The 18,626-nt window shown below is 42.1% G+C and overlaps 1 protein-coding gene across 2 annotated transcripts in view; it reads right to left on the minus strand.

Moving 5' to 3' along the window:
• SMC5 (structural maintenance of chromosomes 5) overlaps window positions 1-18,626 on the minus strand; it is a 94,648-nt gene that overhangs the window by 48,568 nt on the left and 27,454 nt on the right. For both annotated transcript variants that reach the window (XM_015420519.1, XM_015420520.1), the window contains exons 11-12: window positions 17,456-17,569; window positions 15,933-16,027 (exon numbers count right to left, since the gene is read on the minus strand). In XM_015420519.1, the coding sequence (XP_015276005.1) occupies window positions 15,933-16,027; window positions 17,456-17,569 (209 nt within the window). The remainder of the gene's footprint in view (window positions 1-15,932; window positions 16,028-17,455; window positions 17,570-18,626) is intronic.

The raw sequence follows: 18,626 nt of genomic DNA on the forward strand, positions 1-18,626 counted from the left end.
TCATTGAGTCTCCTGAACTTCTCAGTGGCTTTTGATACCATCATACTAATCCTTCTGCACCACCTTTTCAGGCTAAGACTGGGAGGCACTGTCTTGCAGTGGTTCTGGTCCTACCTGGAGGTTTCAGAATGTAGCGCTGGGGGACTGCTGCTCAGCCCCTGGGCTTATGGGATCCCACAAGGTTCCATCTTGTCCACTATGCTTTTTTATACATGAAACTGCCGGTCATCTGGAGGTTATCCAGAGATTTGGCTGGAATGTCACCACCATGCTGATGACATTCAGCTCTACCTTGAACTTCTAGCCAACCTAGGGAGGCTTTAGAAGCCTTTAACCAGTGCTTGGAGGCAGTTTTGGCGTGGATACAGGCTAATACACTGAAGCTTAATCCCAGTGAGATGGAAGTGTAACTGCTAAGCATAAGGTCTGGTCTTGATCTTAAAGAGTCACCTGATCTGGATGGGGCTGCACCCCGTTGAATAAATAAATCTGTAGTCTGGGGGAGGAGCTCTTGGGCCCAAGGTATTGCTGAATAAGTAGGTGGCAGCTGTGTCCAGGACTGCCTTTTACTAGCTTTGACTGGTTAGTCCACTGTAGACTTTACTAGGAAGATTTGTACTGTACTACATGGCCTAATGTCACTTTATATAGGGCTGCTATGACAAACCCCCATCTCCCCAACTGTTTGGCAGATTTTTCCCACCAAAATTTCAGTTCCCCTCAGTGACTGAGTCATCCTACAGTAGCATGTATATCTTCTCTATTGATATAAACTTGAAACTGTTCCACTCTTTGTTTAGATATTGGTTTAGGCTTTACACCAGTACAGGTACTTGAGGGAAAGACAGGAGCTGTCCTGTTTTATAAACCCTCATGAAATGGCACTCGAGGCAAATAAACTTTCAAAAACAGAATAAAGATTTTATTAAACAGGCAGGGAATATCTGTATAATAGAAATACTCAAGGTTTTGAGATTGCTGAGGTAAAAACTGTCTAATATATACAGAGATGAATTCTTAGAACATTCAAGAGAGTGTATTTGTAGTTTATTTTCAAGGTTTTCTAGTTCTTTCTTTGAAAGGTACTTTGTTTAGTATATTTCAGCACTAACATAGTTCTTATTAATGTTTCTTCTGGATGACAATGTTTGCTTAAATTTTACAGATTTCTTCCTTCAGAGTTCTGTTCCCCTTTAGATACTACAGCTTTTCACTAACTCCTGAGGTGTCTAAGCTTCTCCCATTTACCACAGACCAGGGTTCTCTTTCCAACCCCTTTCACTGGCAGAAAGTTATTCTCCTTGTCCCTAAGAAACAATAATGACTGTTTCTAATTGTTTATATCTGTTGATACTGTTATCTATGTGTTTTATATTTTGTGTAAGCCACCATGAGCCTGCTTCGGCGGGGAGGGTGGGGTATAAATCGAATAAATAAACTCCTTTTACTATTTGGCTTTTATGGGAGTTCTCTACCCAGACTTTCTGCCAAATCCTTCTCCAGTATACTTCATCTGTATAAGGCTGTTCTGTAGCTCTCCTGACTAAGAATCTAAATTCTCCCTCAGAGCAATGTTAATATATTTAAGACAATGGGGTTTCTCATCTTCTTTCTGTAGAAATATTTTCTGACTATTGCCTGTCAGAAAACACCCCCAAATGTCTCTTCCCTCAGAAACCAAATCCTCTGGCTACTGATCCAGATGTTAGATTGTGAAAGACCAAAAAGCAAAAGACCTCTTTTCCTTCCAGATGAGCTGTTTTATTTCCTTTCTCAGCTGATGCTGGCCAATCAGAGAGTGAGTAGAGCAGCTAGTCACATAAGCTCTTCTTTCCAGGGAAGATTAACTCATGAATTCCCTGACTCTCTGACACAAGCAGCATTTTTAAAAGCCTGCTTGTCTTTCCAATCCATCACAGCTGCCTCTGAAAAGAGTTCAGAAATGTCAATTGATGCAAAATACTGTGCCCAGGATGCTGACTAGAATGGGTCATAGGGACCATATCCCTCCAGTCATAGCCAATCTACACTGGCTCCCAATTTGTTTCTGGGCACAATTCAAGGTGTTGGTATTGACCCTTAAAGTCCTACATGGTTTGGGACCAACATACCTGAAGGTCCTCTTACTTCCTTATGAACCTACCCAACCACTACGGTCATCTTCCAAGGTAGCAACCCAGGAGAGGGCCTTCTCAGTCATGATATCAAAACTCTGGAACTCTCTCCTCAGGGAGATTTGTCTGTTTCCTTTTGTTGCCATCTTGTACCACTGAGGAATTTTTTCTTTTGTTTGGCATTCCCTCAGTGATCCCTCCTTCCTGCCTAATGTTTTAACTATTTTTATGTTTTTGTATGTAGTTTAGCTCTCATTTTAATAGCTTTAATGATGTGCTTTTTGTTGGTTGTTATGGTTTGTAACATGTGAGTTTGTTATGCTTTTAATTTGTTAGCCACCTTTGTAGCATTTTATGAAGGCAGAAAATCAGGCATACATTTTGTAAAATTAAAAAAAATCCAGTGTACTAAATAGATCATGATCTGATGTAGCAAATTTATTTTAACTTGTATTCAGCAAACTTCTTTAAAAAACTGTTAATTTTCTTTACCAGTAAGCAACAAGCATTTAAAATGAAATATTTGATTAGGGAAAAAATAGTTCACATAGCTTAAATGTTACATTCAAACAAATTCAAAGATTTATTTATTGGACTCATATTTGTGAAGAACATAGCGCATACTTCCCCTACACTATTTACATTTAAGGAAAAAACATGAGACTCTGTAAACTGTTTACACACTAACAGTGCCATCCCAATTAGAGTGATACCCTTCAAAGTCCATGGACATTAGCCACTTTGAAGGGTAGAAACCATGCTATGGCAATCTTGCCCTCTTCCCTCCCTCACAAACAAGGTTTTCCCTTTGTTTCTTCTTTCTTGCTTGCTGAGCAGCCCCTAAATCTATTTTCTTCTTATTTGTTAGACTATGGCTGTCCTACCCTGTCACGTTATTATGTATTTTGATGCTGGCTCAACCCAAGGACTTAAGGAAGAGACAAAATCACCTACTTATATTTTACTTCATAATGGCACATGAGAGGCTTTGAAAAGTTCAAAAATAAACAAAATATTTTATGTAATGTGCTTAGGAAAAGGTCAGGTGGAATCAGGGGTAGGATATATGAGGTGAACCGATAATAAAAACCAAATTAACTTTGTAATCACACTAAATCCAGATAATATGTTGCCAACAAGTAAGTGTTTTTGCTTTTCCACAAGGTGTTTGGAACTCTGAGAAGAGAGGCTTTCTTTTCAGCTTCTGCTTTAACTCGAAAGCATAGTTTCCTGAGTTTCACTGACACTTTATATTTAGAAGGCAGGAACGTACAATTAAGTTCCCAAAATTCTTCTCTCTACATAGACCAGAGACCACCCCAAGAGCCACCTCCCATTTCACTGGGCAGGGACCACCTCTCTTGACTAGAAGCTCTGTACCCCCCTCAGCCTGAATCAGGATCTTCTGTGATCCTCTCACTCCTCTTTGCCTCCTTTCCCAGTCCTCAGTCAGTGCTAAACTGTCTCCAACAGTCAGTTCCCAAGAGCATCTTAACTGATGCTCCTCACAGAATTCTGTTTGAATAGCCTGTCACTCAAAGGTTCTCAGGCTGTGTTAGAACGTTAACCCTTGACAGTCCATCACACCTGCTTAGGCTGATGTAATTTTAGCACACCCATGAATGCTGTTATGGATGTAGTGGACCATGCATCCAGTTTGCAAATACTTAGTTCTTTTCCACTGGGAAACCTCAATGTCACCATTGGTCTCCCTGGGATTGCTTCCATTACTCGTTAATTCCATATCAGGCTGCTGATTATAATGTCCCTTCCTTCATATGAGAGGAGACTTATAAACAAGAATTTTAATTTGGGTAGGATTTGACCTGCACAGTCAATCAGATGAACTCATAGCTTTATTTTTTTTAATTTGCAATTATTTCTGATTTTTTCCTCTTCCCTCTTTCACCTCCCCATTTGCAAATAAATACAACATGTACACCCTCTCACAAAACTCCCAGGGATAATTACCTCAAACACATTAATTACTGCCAAGTTTGCCTCATATTGTATTGGAAATTGCATTCATTCATTGTTATTACTTTTATCTTTAGAAATGGAGAATTTTCTATGGAAAAATAAACACCCCAAAATTCTCATCTTTGGAAAATTTTCCTCTTCAAATCTCCGTTGGAAATCATGAGGTGATCTATGGACCACAATCACCTCCACACAGGTAGCCAATGTTCAATGATATAATAATGCTCAGAGGAAATTTTCTTGAGAACAGGAGAAGGACTTAGGTTCTAAGAGAACATATTTCTCTCTCTCTCAAATGGCACAGCTCCTAGCCTATGGGCTGTGAACTAACCACACTGAAATGTAAAGCAGAATTTTTAAAATTTTCCTGTTAATTATTTTATTTTCTATTATTTCTTTATTTAATCATACATACATTCTTTAGATTCTTCCCATGCCTCTTATATTCAAACAAGGCCAAAATAAATTATGCTACTGGAGCTGGATCATAACCATAAAGCAAAAATTGGAACTTACTTGCTACAGGTATGTCTATTGGAAACTACTGGCTCAATCAACTGTGTTCTTAATTGCTTATATCTTTGACAAAAGAAGACATGCCCTGTAGTTTCAATGGAACCAGTTCCAAATCCTCATAAACACTCAGAGTAGGGCTTTGTAGAATAACACCTACTCAAAATGGCAGTGGGTAGTTCACAGAATCTGGCTAAAAAGGCTTTTCTATAAACTGGGAAAGTTAACAAATCCATAGCCTGCAAGAATTTAAATATGTAAAGCCAAAGAAAGCAGGAGAGCACACACTGCGGGCACAAAGAACAGTGCTATTTAGGTCCCATTGGAACAATCTTTAGAAAAAGACATAGTTGACAAAAAATTATTTTCCAATCCCAGTCTCTGAAGTTTGGCATTTACATACCCAAACCAGAGATTAACATATGAATCCCTTAATAACAAACTTAAAATACTACCCTCAGGAAGGGCTAAAAGAAATATTAATAATTAACTAACGATTAAGGTCCACACTTTTGCCTCCAGAGAGCAAATCCCCAGCTCAGCTACAATTGCAATCCCTGCCACACAATAAAGGCCACTTTAACAGCTTTCTTAGAAATCTATGCAGAATAGCACCAAGATGCTAATCTACTAAATTGGCCCACAATGGAACATCATAAAGAAGCTGGGTTACTATTTTTGCTTCAAAGAGCGTGATAGCAGAGAGAATATGTTCAGCTCTAGAAAAAAACCCCACTGAATTCCATTGGAACATCTTAAGGCCTTATCTTTCATAAGGCCTAGGGGTGTGCATTCGGCAATAGCCGAATTGAAAAAATACCTGAAAAATACCTTGTCATTATTTTTTGGGTATCACATAAACCGAATAGAGATCAGAGATGTGTATTCGGCTACCAGTACAGCTGAACCCGAAAAAGCCGATATTATCTGGCACCTGGAGAAGATCAGGCAGGGAACCCAGACATGTTTGCATGCCTGCCCTTTGCTTCCCCAGGAAGCCCGCTGGGTTGGTTGGGGAAGGGGAAGCATGCAGACATGCCCCCTTCCTTCCCTGAGCCTTTCCATTTTTGCATAGAAACTCAGGGAAATGGGGGGCGTGTTTAAATGCCTTTCTTTTCCTTCCTGATTTGGTGATGGAAAGAAAAGCATTTTAAACATGCCTGCCCTTTGCTTCTCCAGGCAGCCCGTGGCAGTGGATAAGCTGGGGAAGGGCAGGCATGCACACATGCCCTCTTCCTTCCCTGAGCCTCTCCACTTTTGCAGAGAAACTCCAGGAAGGGAGGGAAAGTGGGGGGGCATGTTTAAATGCCTTTATTTACCTCCCTGAGATCGGGGAGGGAAAGAAAGGCATTTTAAACATGCCTGGACTCCCTGCCTCCCCTTCTCCAGCTACCCCATGTCAGCTAAAGAAGGGAAGTCAGAGAGCAGAAGCTTTCCCTTGTTGATTTCACTCACAGCTGACTGGCAGGGAGTGAAATTGACAAGGAAATCACTTTGGGCAACCAGAGGGAAAGAAGGCATTTTAACAAAACACCTCCTTTCCCTCTGGTGGTGTATATCAGACCCGAATATATTCAGGAGTACTGAATATTTCCCCAATCCAAATACTTTACCAGTATTGGACTGGGGATATTCAGCATTTACCGATATTTTTGGGATTTACCCAAAGCTGAAAAATACTAGTGGGGGTTTTTTTGCACACCCCAATAAGGCCTAAATGGTTATTCCAAGTCAGATGAGATTGAAATTTCATACCTAGATAATTGTAGCTGTTTGTTTGTTGCAATTTGTTGCCACTTATTTATTTATTTATTTCAATTTATAGGCCAACCATAGGAGGTGGATTGTGGGTTCTTTACAAAAACTATATTTTAGACTTATTGTAGTTAATTGTTAAGCCCTCGTTGCTACAATAATCCCTAAACGCTTTCAGGGGTGGAAACTAGTCAGAGGGTAAAAAATACTGATTTTACTGACCAAAATTCCAAAAAACCTGACCAAATACTGACAAATTACTGAACAATTTAATGTCAGCCTACTGATAAAGTAGCATTTTAATTGTAAAATGAGGACTTCATTAAAAATTATTATCCGGCCTCCAGCATCCCCATAGCCAGCCCCATAGTTAGATGTGACCCAGATAAAAGGATTGCACACCTTTTTATTGAATTTTTTTCAATGAACAGAGGACAATGTTTTCATTATTGTACCAAATTTAAGGCAAAAAAAGATTCCCGTTTAAAAATAATCACATACTGCAGATAATAAAACAGCAAAAACACATTAAAAACTAAACATAAAGTAATAATTATGACAACAACTGTAAGGTAAGACTTGTCTTTGATTGTACGTTATCTTTGGTTTTTTAATGAAAAAAGAACTGGCCAGCAGCCTGCCATCCCTGGTGGAGGCCATGTCGGGCTGGGCATTGGAACACCCTAGACCGATTGTCCTGCATTATTTCAATGTCCATGCAGACGATGTGGCCTCCACTCAGGCGATGGACCTAGTGTCATCCATGGTGGTGCTGGGACTCTCCCAATATGTAATGACTCCCACTCACTGGGCCGAATACATGCTCGATCTGATCTTTGCGGCAGGGGCCACAGTGGACTGGGTCACTGCCTCAGCAGTGCCATGGTTGGACCATCATGCCCTGAAGGCCCATCTGAATGTTTCACCCCAACCCTGTTTGGGCGGCGAGCAGATTTCAGCTTTCCCATGGAGCCAAATGGACCCTATGTGGCTTCAAATGGCCCTGCGGGATCTGATGCCCCCGGTGGCTCGTTAGATGAGCTTCTGGAGGATTGGCACAGCTGACTCTTGGCAGCCATCAATGAGATCGCTCCCCGAAACCCTCTGCGCCCTCACACTAGGCTGACCCCTTGGTTTACCCAGGAGTTGCAGCTGATGAAGCGAAGGTTAAGATGGCTAGAGAGACAGTAGCGGTACGCCTGCGACAAAGCCACAGGAACATCTTATAGGACATTTATGAGATCGTATGAGATGGCAGTCAGAGTATTATGCGGCCATGATTGCGTCTGCGAGCTCATGCCCAGCCCAATTATTTAGAATAATTCGGTCTATGACAAGGCAGACCAAATGTTAGGAAATTGGACACTGGCTGCGAGGCCTTTGCAAGCTACTTTGCAGATAAAGTCCTGTCGCTCCGCTGTGACCTCCCCACCACAGTTGAGACAGTAAGTGAACTCAAGACTCCATACACATCTTCTGCTCCGTTATGGATTATTTCAGTCCACTCAGCCTGGAGGAAGTTGACAAACTACTTTTAACTGTACGCCCTATCACGTGCTGCCTTGACCCGTGCGCATTATGGCTAATTAAAGCTGGCTGTGATGGGTTTTGACATGCCCTAAGGGAGATTATCAACAAGTCCCTCTCAGAGGGACAGTTCCCTAGGGCTCTCAAGGAAGCTGTGGTTCGTCCCCTCCTGAAAAAGCCATCTCTGGATCTGGCCAAATTGGCTAATTACCAGCCAGTCTCCAATCTGCCCTATTTGGGCAAAGTAATTTGACAGGGCCATGGCAATTCAGCTACAGAGCTTTTTGGATGACACTTTCATTCTAGATTCTTTCCAGTCTGGTTTCCGCCAAGGCCACGGAACAGAGACAGCCCTGGTCACCCTCATGGATGACCGCCGGAAATACTGACTTTACTGATCAGTTTGTTAAAAAACTGACAAATTACTGACCAAGATGAAAAAACTCACTTTTACTGATTTTACTGACCATTTCCCACCCCTGCGCTTTCAACAAGTGACGCAATCCAACTGGGGAATGAGCTATTAACAGAGTATTGTCAGCGTACATAACAGTAGAAATTGAGGAGTTTGCTAGCACAGGTGCATATGAATTGTGCAGCCTAAGCCTGTCAGGAACATCATTTATATAAAGATTAAACAGGGAGAGTGCCAAAACACATCCTTGCCTAACCCCTCTATGGAATTTGAAGGAGTCAGACAACAGGCCCTGTCTGCTGATTTGTACTTCCACTTCAGATGTCTCATATAACAAGCATAAGCGCCAAAGTAGGCAAACGTTGATACCATAACTGTCAAATTTCTGCCATAGTCTATTTCTTGGAACTGAGTCAAAGGCCATCTTTAAATCCATAAAAGCAACTTAAACTTGTCCATTAGAGGATGTCGTATATTTTTTTAATAAGATGGGACAATATAAAACAATGGTCCAATGTGGGATGACTCAACCGAAAGCCCTGTTTGCTTAGCCGGCTCACCTGGCTGGGAAGGGCATTATTAAGCCCTCCACCTATTTTTGTTTGTTGCTCTTCTTGATTCCTCTTCATTTTTTTACTACAGCTCTGGTTTTAGGTTATCTGGATGGTAATTTATTTATTTATTTCATTGCATTTATACCCCGCCCTTCCCGCGAACGGGCTCAGGGCGGCTTACACGAGCACAAAGTGCATACAATACATAAAATAGATAAAAGCAGTTAAAATTCAATTCCATCAGGATGCAAGAATAGAGAACTCCCCACATTTTGCATAGCAGACGGGAGGGTTAAGGCCACAATTGGATGTTACATGGTCCTCCAGCGGTGTCACTCTATGGTGGAGCGGTGGTGGTAATAGCAGTGGCGGCTCCTACTCATATGCCTGGCGGAAGAGCTCCATCTTACAGGCCCTGCGGAACTGCAGAATGTCCCACAGGGCCCTAATCTCTTCCGGGAGCTCGTTCCACCAGATAGGAGCTGCCACTGAAAAGGACCTGGCCCTCATTGCTGCAAGCCTGGCCTCCTTAGGGCCCGGGGTCACCAGCCAGTGTTGTGACCCCGACCTAAGTGCTCTTTGGGGGATATGTAGGAAAATGCGGTCTCTCAGGTATGTTGGACCCAGGCCATGTAGGGCTTTAAAGGTGAGCACCAGCACTTTGAAGCAAATCTGGTATGCTATAGGGAGCCAGTGCACCGCTTTCAGCATAGGTCGGGTGTGCTCCCACCTACGGGCACCCACCAACAACCTGGCCGCAGCATTCTGCACCAGCTGCAGCTTCCGGATTTGCGACAGAGGCAGCCCCATGTAGAGAGTGTTACAGTAGTGTAGCCTCGAGGTGACCGTCACATGGATCACTGTAGCTAGGTCGTTGCGGCCGAGGAAAGGAACCAACTGCCTCACCAACCGAAGATGATAAAAGGCCGATCTGGCAGTGACTGCCACCTGGGCCTCCATTGTTAAGGTGGGGTCCAGGAGCACTCCCAAGCTCCTAACCTCAGAAGCTGGCACCAAAGGTGCCCCATCAAAGGTTGGGAGCAAGAGCCCAAACCCCGGTCCGGTCCGACTCAAGCACAGGACCTCCATCTTCGCCAGGTTTAATTTCAGCCTGCTCAGTCTGAGCCACCCAGCCACGGCTTGTAATGGCCGGTGCAGATCTTCTGAGTTGTAGTCCGACTGGCCGCCCAACATCAAATAGAGCTGGGTGTCATCTGCGTATTGATGACACCCCAGCCCATGCCTCTGGGCAATCTGGGCGAGGGGACGCATATATATATATCTTAAACAGCATCAGGGAAAGCACCTCCCCCTGAGGCACCCCACATTCAAGCAGGTGCCTCTCGGACTGCTGTTCCCCTAGCACAACCCTCTGTCCCCAACCTTGGAGAAACGAGGCAAGCCATTGAAGGGCGAGCCCCTGAGTCCCCGCATCAGCAAGGCGGTGGGACAGCAGCTGATGGTTGACCGGATCAAATGCGGCCGACAGATCTAACAACAAGACCGCTGCCACACCGCCTCGATCCAGGTGCCTACGGAGGTTATCAGTAAGGGCAGCCAGCACAGTCTCCATTCCATGTCCCAGGCGAAAACCTGACTGGAATGGATCAAGGACGGAAGCGTCATCCAGGAAGCTCCGGATGGTAGCTGGCCAATTCAGCCGGGTCCAAAGTTGGTTTTTTCAGGAGAGGGCGGACCATCGCTTCCTTGAGTGCCTCGGGGAACCGTCCCTCCAAGAGGGACTTGTTAACAATCTCCCTCAAGGCACCTCGAAACCCCTCATGGCCCGCTTTAATGAGCCAGGAGGGGCACAGATCAAGGCTGCACGTGGTTGGACGCACAGATACGAGCAACCTGTCAACTTCCTCCAGGCTGAGCTGGTCGAAACACTCTAAACCCAGAGTCGAAGACGTGCAAGGGGCCTCAAGTTCGTTAACTGTTTCAACTGTAGTGGGGAGGTCACGGCGGAGCGACAAGACTTTATGCGCGAAATAGCTTGCAAAAGCCTCACAGCTGATGTCCAATTGCCTACTATTTTGTCTGCCCTGTGGCAGAGCTGTCAGAGACCGAATTGTTCTAAATAATTGGGCTGGGTGAGAGCTTGCGGACGCAACCCTAGCTGCGTAGAAATCCCTCTTCGCAGCCTTGACTGCCATCTCATAGGATCTCAATCATCCTATTATGCTCTTGTAGCTTCATCGCGGGCTCGGCGCCACCGTCTCTCTAACCATCTTAGCTCTTGCTTCATCAGCCGCAACCCCTGGGTATACCAGGGGGCCAGCCTAGAGCGAGGGCGTAGAGGGCGCTGGGGAGCGATCGCATCAATGGCCATGGAAAATCGACTATGCCAGTCGTCCACGAGCTCATCCAACGAACCGCCAGGGGGCATCGGATCCCGCAGGGCCAGTTGAAGCCGTTTTGCTGTGCTCCCTGAAGATAAAGTTGCAGGCTGTGTATTGCATTTCTATTTATTTGTTAACTTATTTTCTTAATTGTTATTATTTTAAAGAGCAGCCTAGCTGGTTCAGTTGGCTGAAAAATACGCTCTGTGAGCCTCCAGTTCTTCTGGACAGGGGTTTTCTTATGAATAGAGCATGAAATTGGTTATTATTATGGGAAAGAAAAGAACCCTTTCTTTTTCTTTTTTTAAATTTTATTTTATCATTGTATATTATACATAAACAAAGAAGTTCAGCTATACAAGGAACAAATACATTCAGCATTATAGGTGAGTCCACACAGTGCAATACAAGAAAAACACAGTCCAAACAACAGAAGTATACCATGTCTTATAAGATGATAGTCATTCTACAGAAACAATATATCCTGATAATAAAGGTTTGATGGAATTATTTTGTGGACAGCCATGTACTGTAACACCGGGAACCATATCACAACAAATTTTGATTGATAATTGCCAGAATTAGACTGGGTTAAGCCATCTCCAACTTTCCCCATAATAAACTGATTGCAAACTTTATCATGACAAATCGTTAAGGTGGATATTGAATTGGCTTTCCATTTGGAAGCTACTGCAATTTGAGCTGCTTCTAGTAAGGTGGTGACCAAGACCAGTCTTGAAGAATACAGATTTAAATCTGGCCAGTGAGTCAATAAAATATTCAGTTGTGGGGGGTATCTCTTGGCCCGTAATCTTCTTGATCTGTACTATCTCTTGCTAAAAATTTATAAATACACAATCTTGCCACCAATGAAAATAATTCCCAAGATGGTTACATTTTTTTCCCAACACTTTGGGAAGTAAGCCTAATTGGAGTTGGGGGATTTTCATATTTTCTCCCAATGGGATTTGGAGATGTCAATTTTGCAGACCTCTTTCCATAATTTCTAATTTCTTAAAGGTTTTGAGCTGTCTAATGCTGATAAGATTTTGCATATTTTTGATACTAATCCTCTGTTTTGACCATACCTGAGCTCTTAAAGTGATCAAGCATATGTTTAAATTGGAAGTAATGAAACCAAGGGATTACTTTCTTTCATTGGCATTCTAATTGAGATTTTTCTAGGATCTCGCCATTTTTGGTCAGGTCACTTAGGAGATATTCCCACCTGTTGTCATTTTTTAAAAACGTTGTCTTCTTTGCCTGGTTTACACCATTTTTCATGTAAAAAAAAAAAGATGACAAAGAATTGTCTGGAGCTAACTTTCGACATCTGCTGTCCCATATCTTCAGTGAGTTGTAAAGAAATGAAGGTTTTTTTTATTTGAGATGCTCTAAGGTGAGGCTTAGTTCAAATAACATCTTGTAATGAATGTGGGGCTACAAAGTCCTGTTCAATTTGTATCCAGTCTTCTATAGGATCATTATACAACAGTTTAAGAATATTTGTGAGATTCGCTGCTAAATAATAATTCTTTAAATTGGGAAAACTGAAACCACCTCGGTTTGCAGGTTTACATATGTCACTTCTAAATTTTGGTGTCATGAATGCACAGGCAAAATTATATAAACTTTTCTGCCATTTTAGTTCTTAGTGATAAAATAAAGCTTTTTATAAGATGTAATCTCTCTGGCCAGGATAAATTCATTTTGTGTCAGTTCTTTAGTTGAGTTGTTACATCCTGGAAAAGTTTTCTATGATTACAGTTTATCAGGTCCCTTAGCTCCAGGGGGATATAAATCCCTAAGTAGTGCTACAATGTGCTGATCCAACTGAAAGAGTATTTACTTTTAATTAGTGTGGTTACAGTTTGAGATAAACCTATGGGGGAAAGATCTGATTTACTTTGACTAACATTTAACCTGAGATATGGCTGAATTCTTTAATACTGGTTTGTATTGCTTGGCGTGAATTGCACGGGTCAGAGATATATAACAGCAAATCATCTGCATAGAGACTTATTTTATGTTCTTTTCCTCCAATTTTTAAACCCTGTATGTAAGGGTTATTTTGTATCATTTCCACTAGTGATTCTAAAGATAGTGCAAACAGTAAAGGGGAAAGCGGGCACCCTTGTCTAGTACCCCTTGTTAGTTGGAATGAAGAAGAGTGAATCCCACTGGTTTTTACTTGAGCAGTTGGATTCTTACAGATTGCATGGATCACTCTCAAAACACTGTTGCCAAAACCCATACGGGAAAGTAAAACTTTAAGGTAGGGTATTTTTAAAGTGTCAAATGCTTTCTCTATATTGAAAGTAAGAACTTCCTGTTTATCTTGCAATAATTTATTATACTGAGAGTTCTACGGATGTTGTCTGATAGGTGTCTTCTAGGGATAAAACCCATTTGATCTAAGTTAATGTAGTCTGGGATAATTTGAGTCTATTTGCAATTACTGTTGAAAAGATTTCTGCATCCTGATTTAGCAACACGAATGGTCTATAAGAAGTTGGATTGGTTAAATCTTTATTCTCTTTTGGTATAATGACTAAAGTGACTTCTGTCCATGAAGGTGGCACATCACCATTAATTAAAGCCTGATTACAGATGTTGGTAAGGGGTCCTGCTAAACCTAAAGACCTTATAAAATTTGGATGGGAAACCGTCATTTCCAGGATAGGTGTCTTTTTAAGGATCTTATTGTGTCTTGTATCTCCTGAATGGATATAGGTCTTTCCAGAAGAACCTTATGAGTGCCAGAAATTGTTTTGAGATATTTTTGGAGCATAAATGATTTACAATTAGATCTGTGGGTTTTTTGAGATTTACATAAAGAGTTGTAATCAGTAGCTAGTATTTTAATAATTTAATTAGAACATAATTTTCCAGATGAGTTCTTCATAAACTTGAGATTCCTATGTACTTACTTTTTCACTCTCCAGGAAAGCAGTTTCAAAGTTTTAGCCGATTTTTAACAATTGTTTCACAAAGATTTGATTTTTTTGTGTGTTTGAGATGTTTCCAATAACGTTAGAATTTTTCATTCTGCTAATAATATTTTGTAAATTCGTTTACAGCCTATTTTTTGTGTTCTCTTTCTAGTTGGTTTATCTATATATCTAATTCCCATCTGTTCCCCCTATGTGCGGATACTTATTTCTGCTGATAGGGGGCACACAGAAGGTGAACAGAAATTCCTGCATATTTGGGGCACTCTCCAGGCGTGCAGAAAAATCTGACATGTTTTAAAAAAATATACAGGGGATACTTAAATCCCCCAAAAGTAAAACAGCGTTCTCTGCACATGTGCAGAGAACATACTTACTGATCCATGTTAGAAGATTCTGGAGCCCAAGGGAAGCTGTGCTGTTGCACATGTCGCCACTAAGACTGCCAGGAGGAGCCGATGGAGCCGCGGGGAGAACCGCCACAGCGGCCCCAACTGCTGAGCAACCACCCGGCGGGTGGGGGAGGAGTTGCCATTGCTGTTGAGGCAGCAGAGAGGCAGCAAAGAGACTGGGAGGCAGACAGTGAGGCAGACAATGAGGCGCTGCAGGGGGTTGACACCACAGAAGAGGGGCTGGGTGAGCAGCCAGCAAAGCTGGCAGGGGTGGGCAGGAGAGTGGCAGTGAACGGGCTGAGTGTATGGTCAGGTGAGCTGCAGAAATGGCAAAGAGAACAAACTAGAAGCCAGCAGAGCCGCCAAGGTGGTAAAGCTAGCGGGGACAAGGAGGTGAATGGCAAGCGCCTCACAGCAGTGAACATAAGAGGGCCCAGGTGGTGAATCTGCACGCAGGGAGAGTGAGCAAGCCGCTGCTAATGCTGCCAAGACAGTGAGCCTGGGGGAGGCAGATGAGTGGTAGCCACTGCATCAGGGAAGAGGCTGGTGAGGAGCCTGGAGAGCTGCTAAGCCAGTGAAGCTGGTGGGGGGTGGGTGGAGGCAAGTAACAGGCACCATGGCAGGGAAAGTCCCAGCGGCCAGGTGAGCTGCCCAGCTGGCAAAACTGCAGGGGAGGGGGGCTGAACAAGCTGCTGCTAATGCTGTTGAGGTGGGGGGGAACAGGTGAGTGGCATCCAGTGAAGCAGGAAAGAGGCCAATCAGCAAGAAAAAGAGAGAAAGAGAATGATGGGGTGAGAGATGCAGAAAGAAAGAAGGAATTATAGCAGATATGGGGGAGAGAGACAGAAAGTAAGAAAGGGGTTCAAGAAAAAAGTGAGAGACACTGAGAAATGGAGGGAGAGAGGAGGAATCAAAAATGGTTGAAATAAGTCAGCTGCTTCTGCGAGTTTCTTGCGGGTGTGTCCTCTTGTCTTATCTATAATTGTTGATTTCATAAGGTGTCTTTCTTTCTTTAAATGGGAGGCAGTTGATATAAATTTTCCCCTAAGGACATCTTGAAATGTCATAAAAATGAAACCTGACTAGCAATTTATTTGATTTGATTTTGGAGTGGACGTTTGTCTTAGAGACATCACCCTTTTGAGGAATTCCCAGAGCCCCAAAGAAAACAAAGTAGAATGGACAATTTCCTAGATACTAGTTCTCCCACCATCAGCTCAAATCATTGTTTTCCTTTGCTATCTAACGATAAAGCTCCACAATTAGCCGATTCTAGTATCATTAATCAGACTAAAATATATTTTCCTTCAACACCTAAATTACTGGAAATAGATTTCTCCAAAGAATAGTATTTAAAGATTCATTCTAAGAACATGTTTTAACACTTACTTGAGTTCTTCAATTGGTTTGGAAGGTCTGTTTTCAGCACACGATTCACTAGGGGCAATCACAGCATTCACTTTTAGTCTTAGATTATCACGTACCTAAACCAAAATGAAGCACTTTTACCAACCTTAAAAAAACAATTACAAGACATGCAATACACTTATTACAGGGCATGGTGGAATTGCTTTTTAGTGGTTCAGGAATTAGAAAGCAGGCATTACTCCAGTCTAGGAGACAGACTGCAATGGGTTTGAAAAATCCCACTCTTTTGTTTCCACTACGCTGGTTTAAATTTACCACTCTCATTATGAAGTCCAATTGACAGCAAAACCATTCATGTCCTCTATGGCTGCACTCAGACATTACCTTTAGCTTGCAGTAAACCAGGATGCACATGGACCTTTTTGCTGGACTCATGTACCTGCCTTACTCCTCCCTTCTCAAACAGGTAATTACTGTTCAAAAATAACTCTGCTTACTTCTGAAATATGAATGCAGGTGTATGAGTTAATTGAAGCTCATGTTCCCCTCACCAACCAGGGTTTAATCCAGACTTAGAATCCTGGGGGGGGAGTTAACTCCAGTTAATCCAAGCGCCTGCATTCATACGTCACAAGAAAATGAAGTTATTTTCTTAACTTTTACACAAGAAGGAAGAAGTGAGGTTCATGAGCAAGCTGAATTTGTGCACACTCCAGCTTTAAAGTACCTGAATATAAGTTTTGTGAATTCCTGGCTCTTTTCTACCTAAAATCAAACATGAGTGTCTATGGATCTTTTTATTTTGTCCACACTGTGTTTATAAGCAATCTTTGATCAAGTAAATGCAGGATGTAGAGTTGCCAGCTCTGAGTTGGGAAAATACCTGGAGATTTGATGGTAGAGCTTGGGAGGGAAGAGACTTCTGTGGGGTATAAAGCCACAGAGTCCACTTTCCAAAGCAGCCATTTTCTCCAGGGGAACTGATCTCTGTAGTCTGGAGATGAGTTGTAATTCTAGGAGATCTCCCAGCCAGTGTTCCCTCTAAGCTGAGTTAGTGTGAGCTAGCTCACCGTTTTTCAGCCTCCGGCTCACACATTTTTATCTCCGCTCAGGAAGGAGGGCTCCAGAGCAAACTAATTTATGCAGTAGCCAAATCACTCGCACACAGCTTTTATGCCAGGAGCTCACATGGTAGAATTTTTGCTCACAAGCCTCCACAGCCACATTGCTCCCAGCCACACCTGGAGGTTGTCAACTCTAGCAGAATGGGTTGTTTCTGATTCAATAAGCTAATTGCATATATATATATTTTCTCCAAAGAGTATTTCAGGTGCCAATTGAGGATAGGAAGAAATGGGATGCAATTAAGCCATGTAAGGAAAGAAATAACAGCTGCTCTTCAACATTTTTTCATGCTACTGTCATAACAATAAACAATGCTGGATCCTAGCTATGAAAAGAACAGCCTACTTTTAAGCTAGACTCTCCACTCTGGGTTTTCCTCCATCAAATCAGCTTTGAATTATGAACAGCTATATCCTTGCCTCTCTTAGAAAGATATCCATATCTTCTTTGCTTTCAAAGACAAAGGCCCTCATATCATTGGATGAGATGTGGTTTTCTACGTATTTAGCATGCTTCTGATCTTTCATATTGATCTGTACAGGAACAAACAAAGCAAATGTTTAAAAAGTGAGGCTGAAATACACAGAAAAATAATAATGAAATCTACTTGAGGGTGAGGGAGGTATTCTAACATAATAAGCTCAGCTTTTAAGAAAAGGAGAAGTACTACCTAATCTGAAAACAATTTCCATTTACTTTTTATTAAAACCAACCATAACAGTAACAGTGTGAAAGCTTTTGAGTTTTTCAGAATTTGTCATCTGACTGGATGGTAAAAAAAGGGCGAGGCAGGAGATAAAAATCTCTTTCCAGCCATGACTTTAAGGCCTCTGACAACATCATGTGTCAAATGCTTTGCTGGATTAAGTGAGCATAAGGTGTCACTGGTTAACATCAGGATGTGCCTTCGGCATGCTGAGAACAAGAAGCAAAAAACAGAAGCACTCCAACTGAAAATCTAAAAAGCCAAAAGTTCATCAAATGTCTTTCTGATCTCTACGGAATGGATAACTCCTTAAAGGCTAAGAAAAAAGGGACAATGTAGCAGTCCTTAAATACTGAAGGTTAATTTAAGATAATGCACTAAGGGAAGAGACAATATAAACCAATCTACTGCGTAGGGAAATTCCCCAATTTCTTTTTTTTTCCGGTTGAAGGGTTCCTTTCTTAATCAGCTACATGTTACTTTCAAAGCAGACAAAAAAGTAGGTAGCCTTGTTGGTTCAGAGGAAAAAGAACCCAAAACCTATGCAATACCTTTTACTAAGATCATTTAGCTTCAGAGATTTGATCAACTACTGACTTTTAGATTGTCAACTGGAGGGCTTCTGTTTCTTGCTTCTTGTTTCCAGCATGCCAAGGCCACATCCTGATGCCAGCCAGTCACACCCTGTGCCTATTTAATCCAGCAATGTATTTTACACAGGATGCTAGAAAAGGGGCCTTAAGATTTATTTGAATGTTGTTTAAATTTTTTTAAAAATGTTTTAATAGTGTTTTAAGTTTAAATATGTTATATATTTAAATATGTTATATATCTGGCATTGAGCCAGGCAGTGTGAGCCGCCCTGAGCCCGCTTGCGGGGAGGG

The sequence above is a fragment of the Gekko japonicus genome, unplaced genomic scaffold, assembly GCF_001447785.1.
Source record: "Gekko japonicus isolate JY-2015 unplaced genomic scaffold, Gekko_japonicus_V1.1 scaffold576, whole genome shotgun sequence".
Taxonomy (NCBI): Eukaryota; Metazoa; Chordata; class Lepidosauria; order Squamata; family Gekkonidae; genus Gekko; species Gekko japonicus.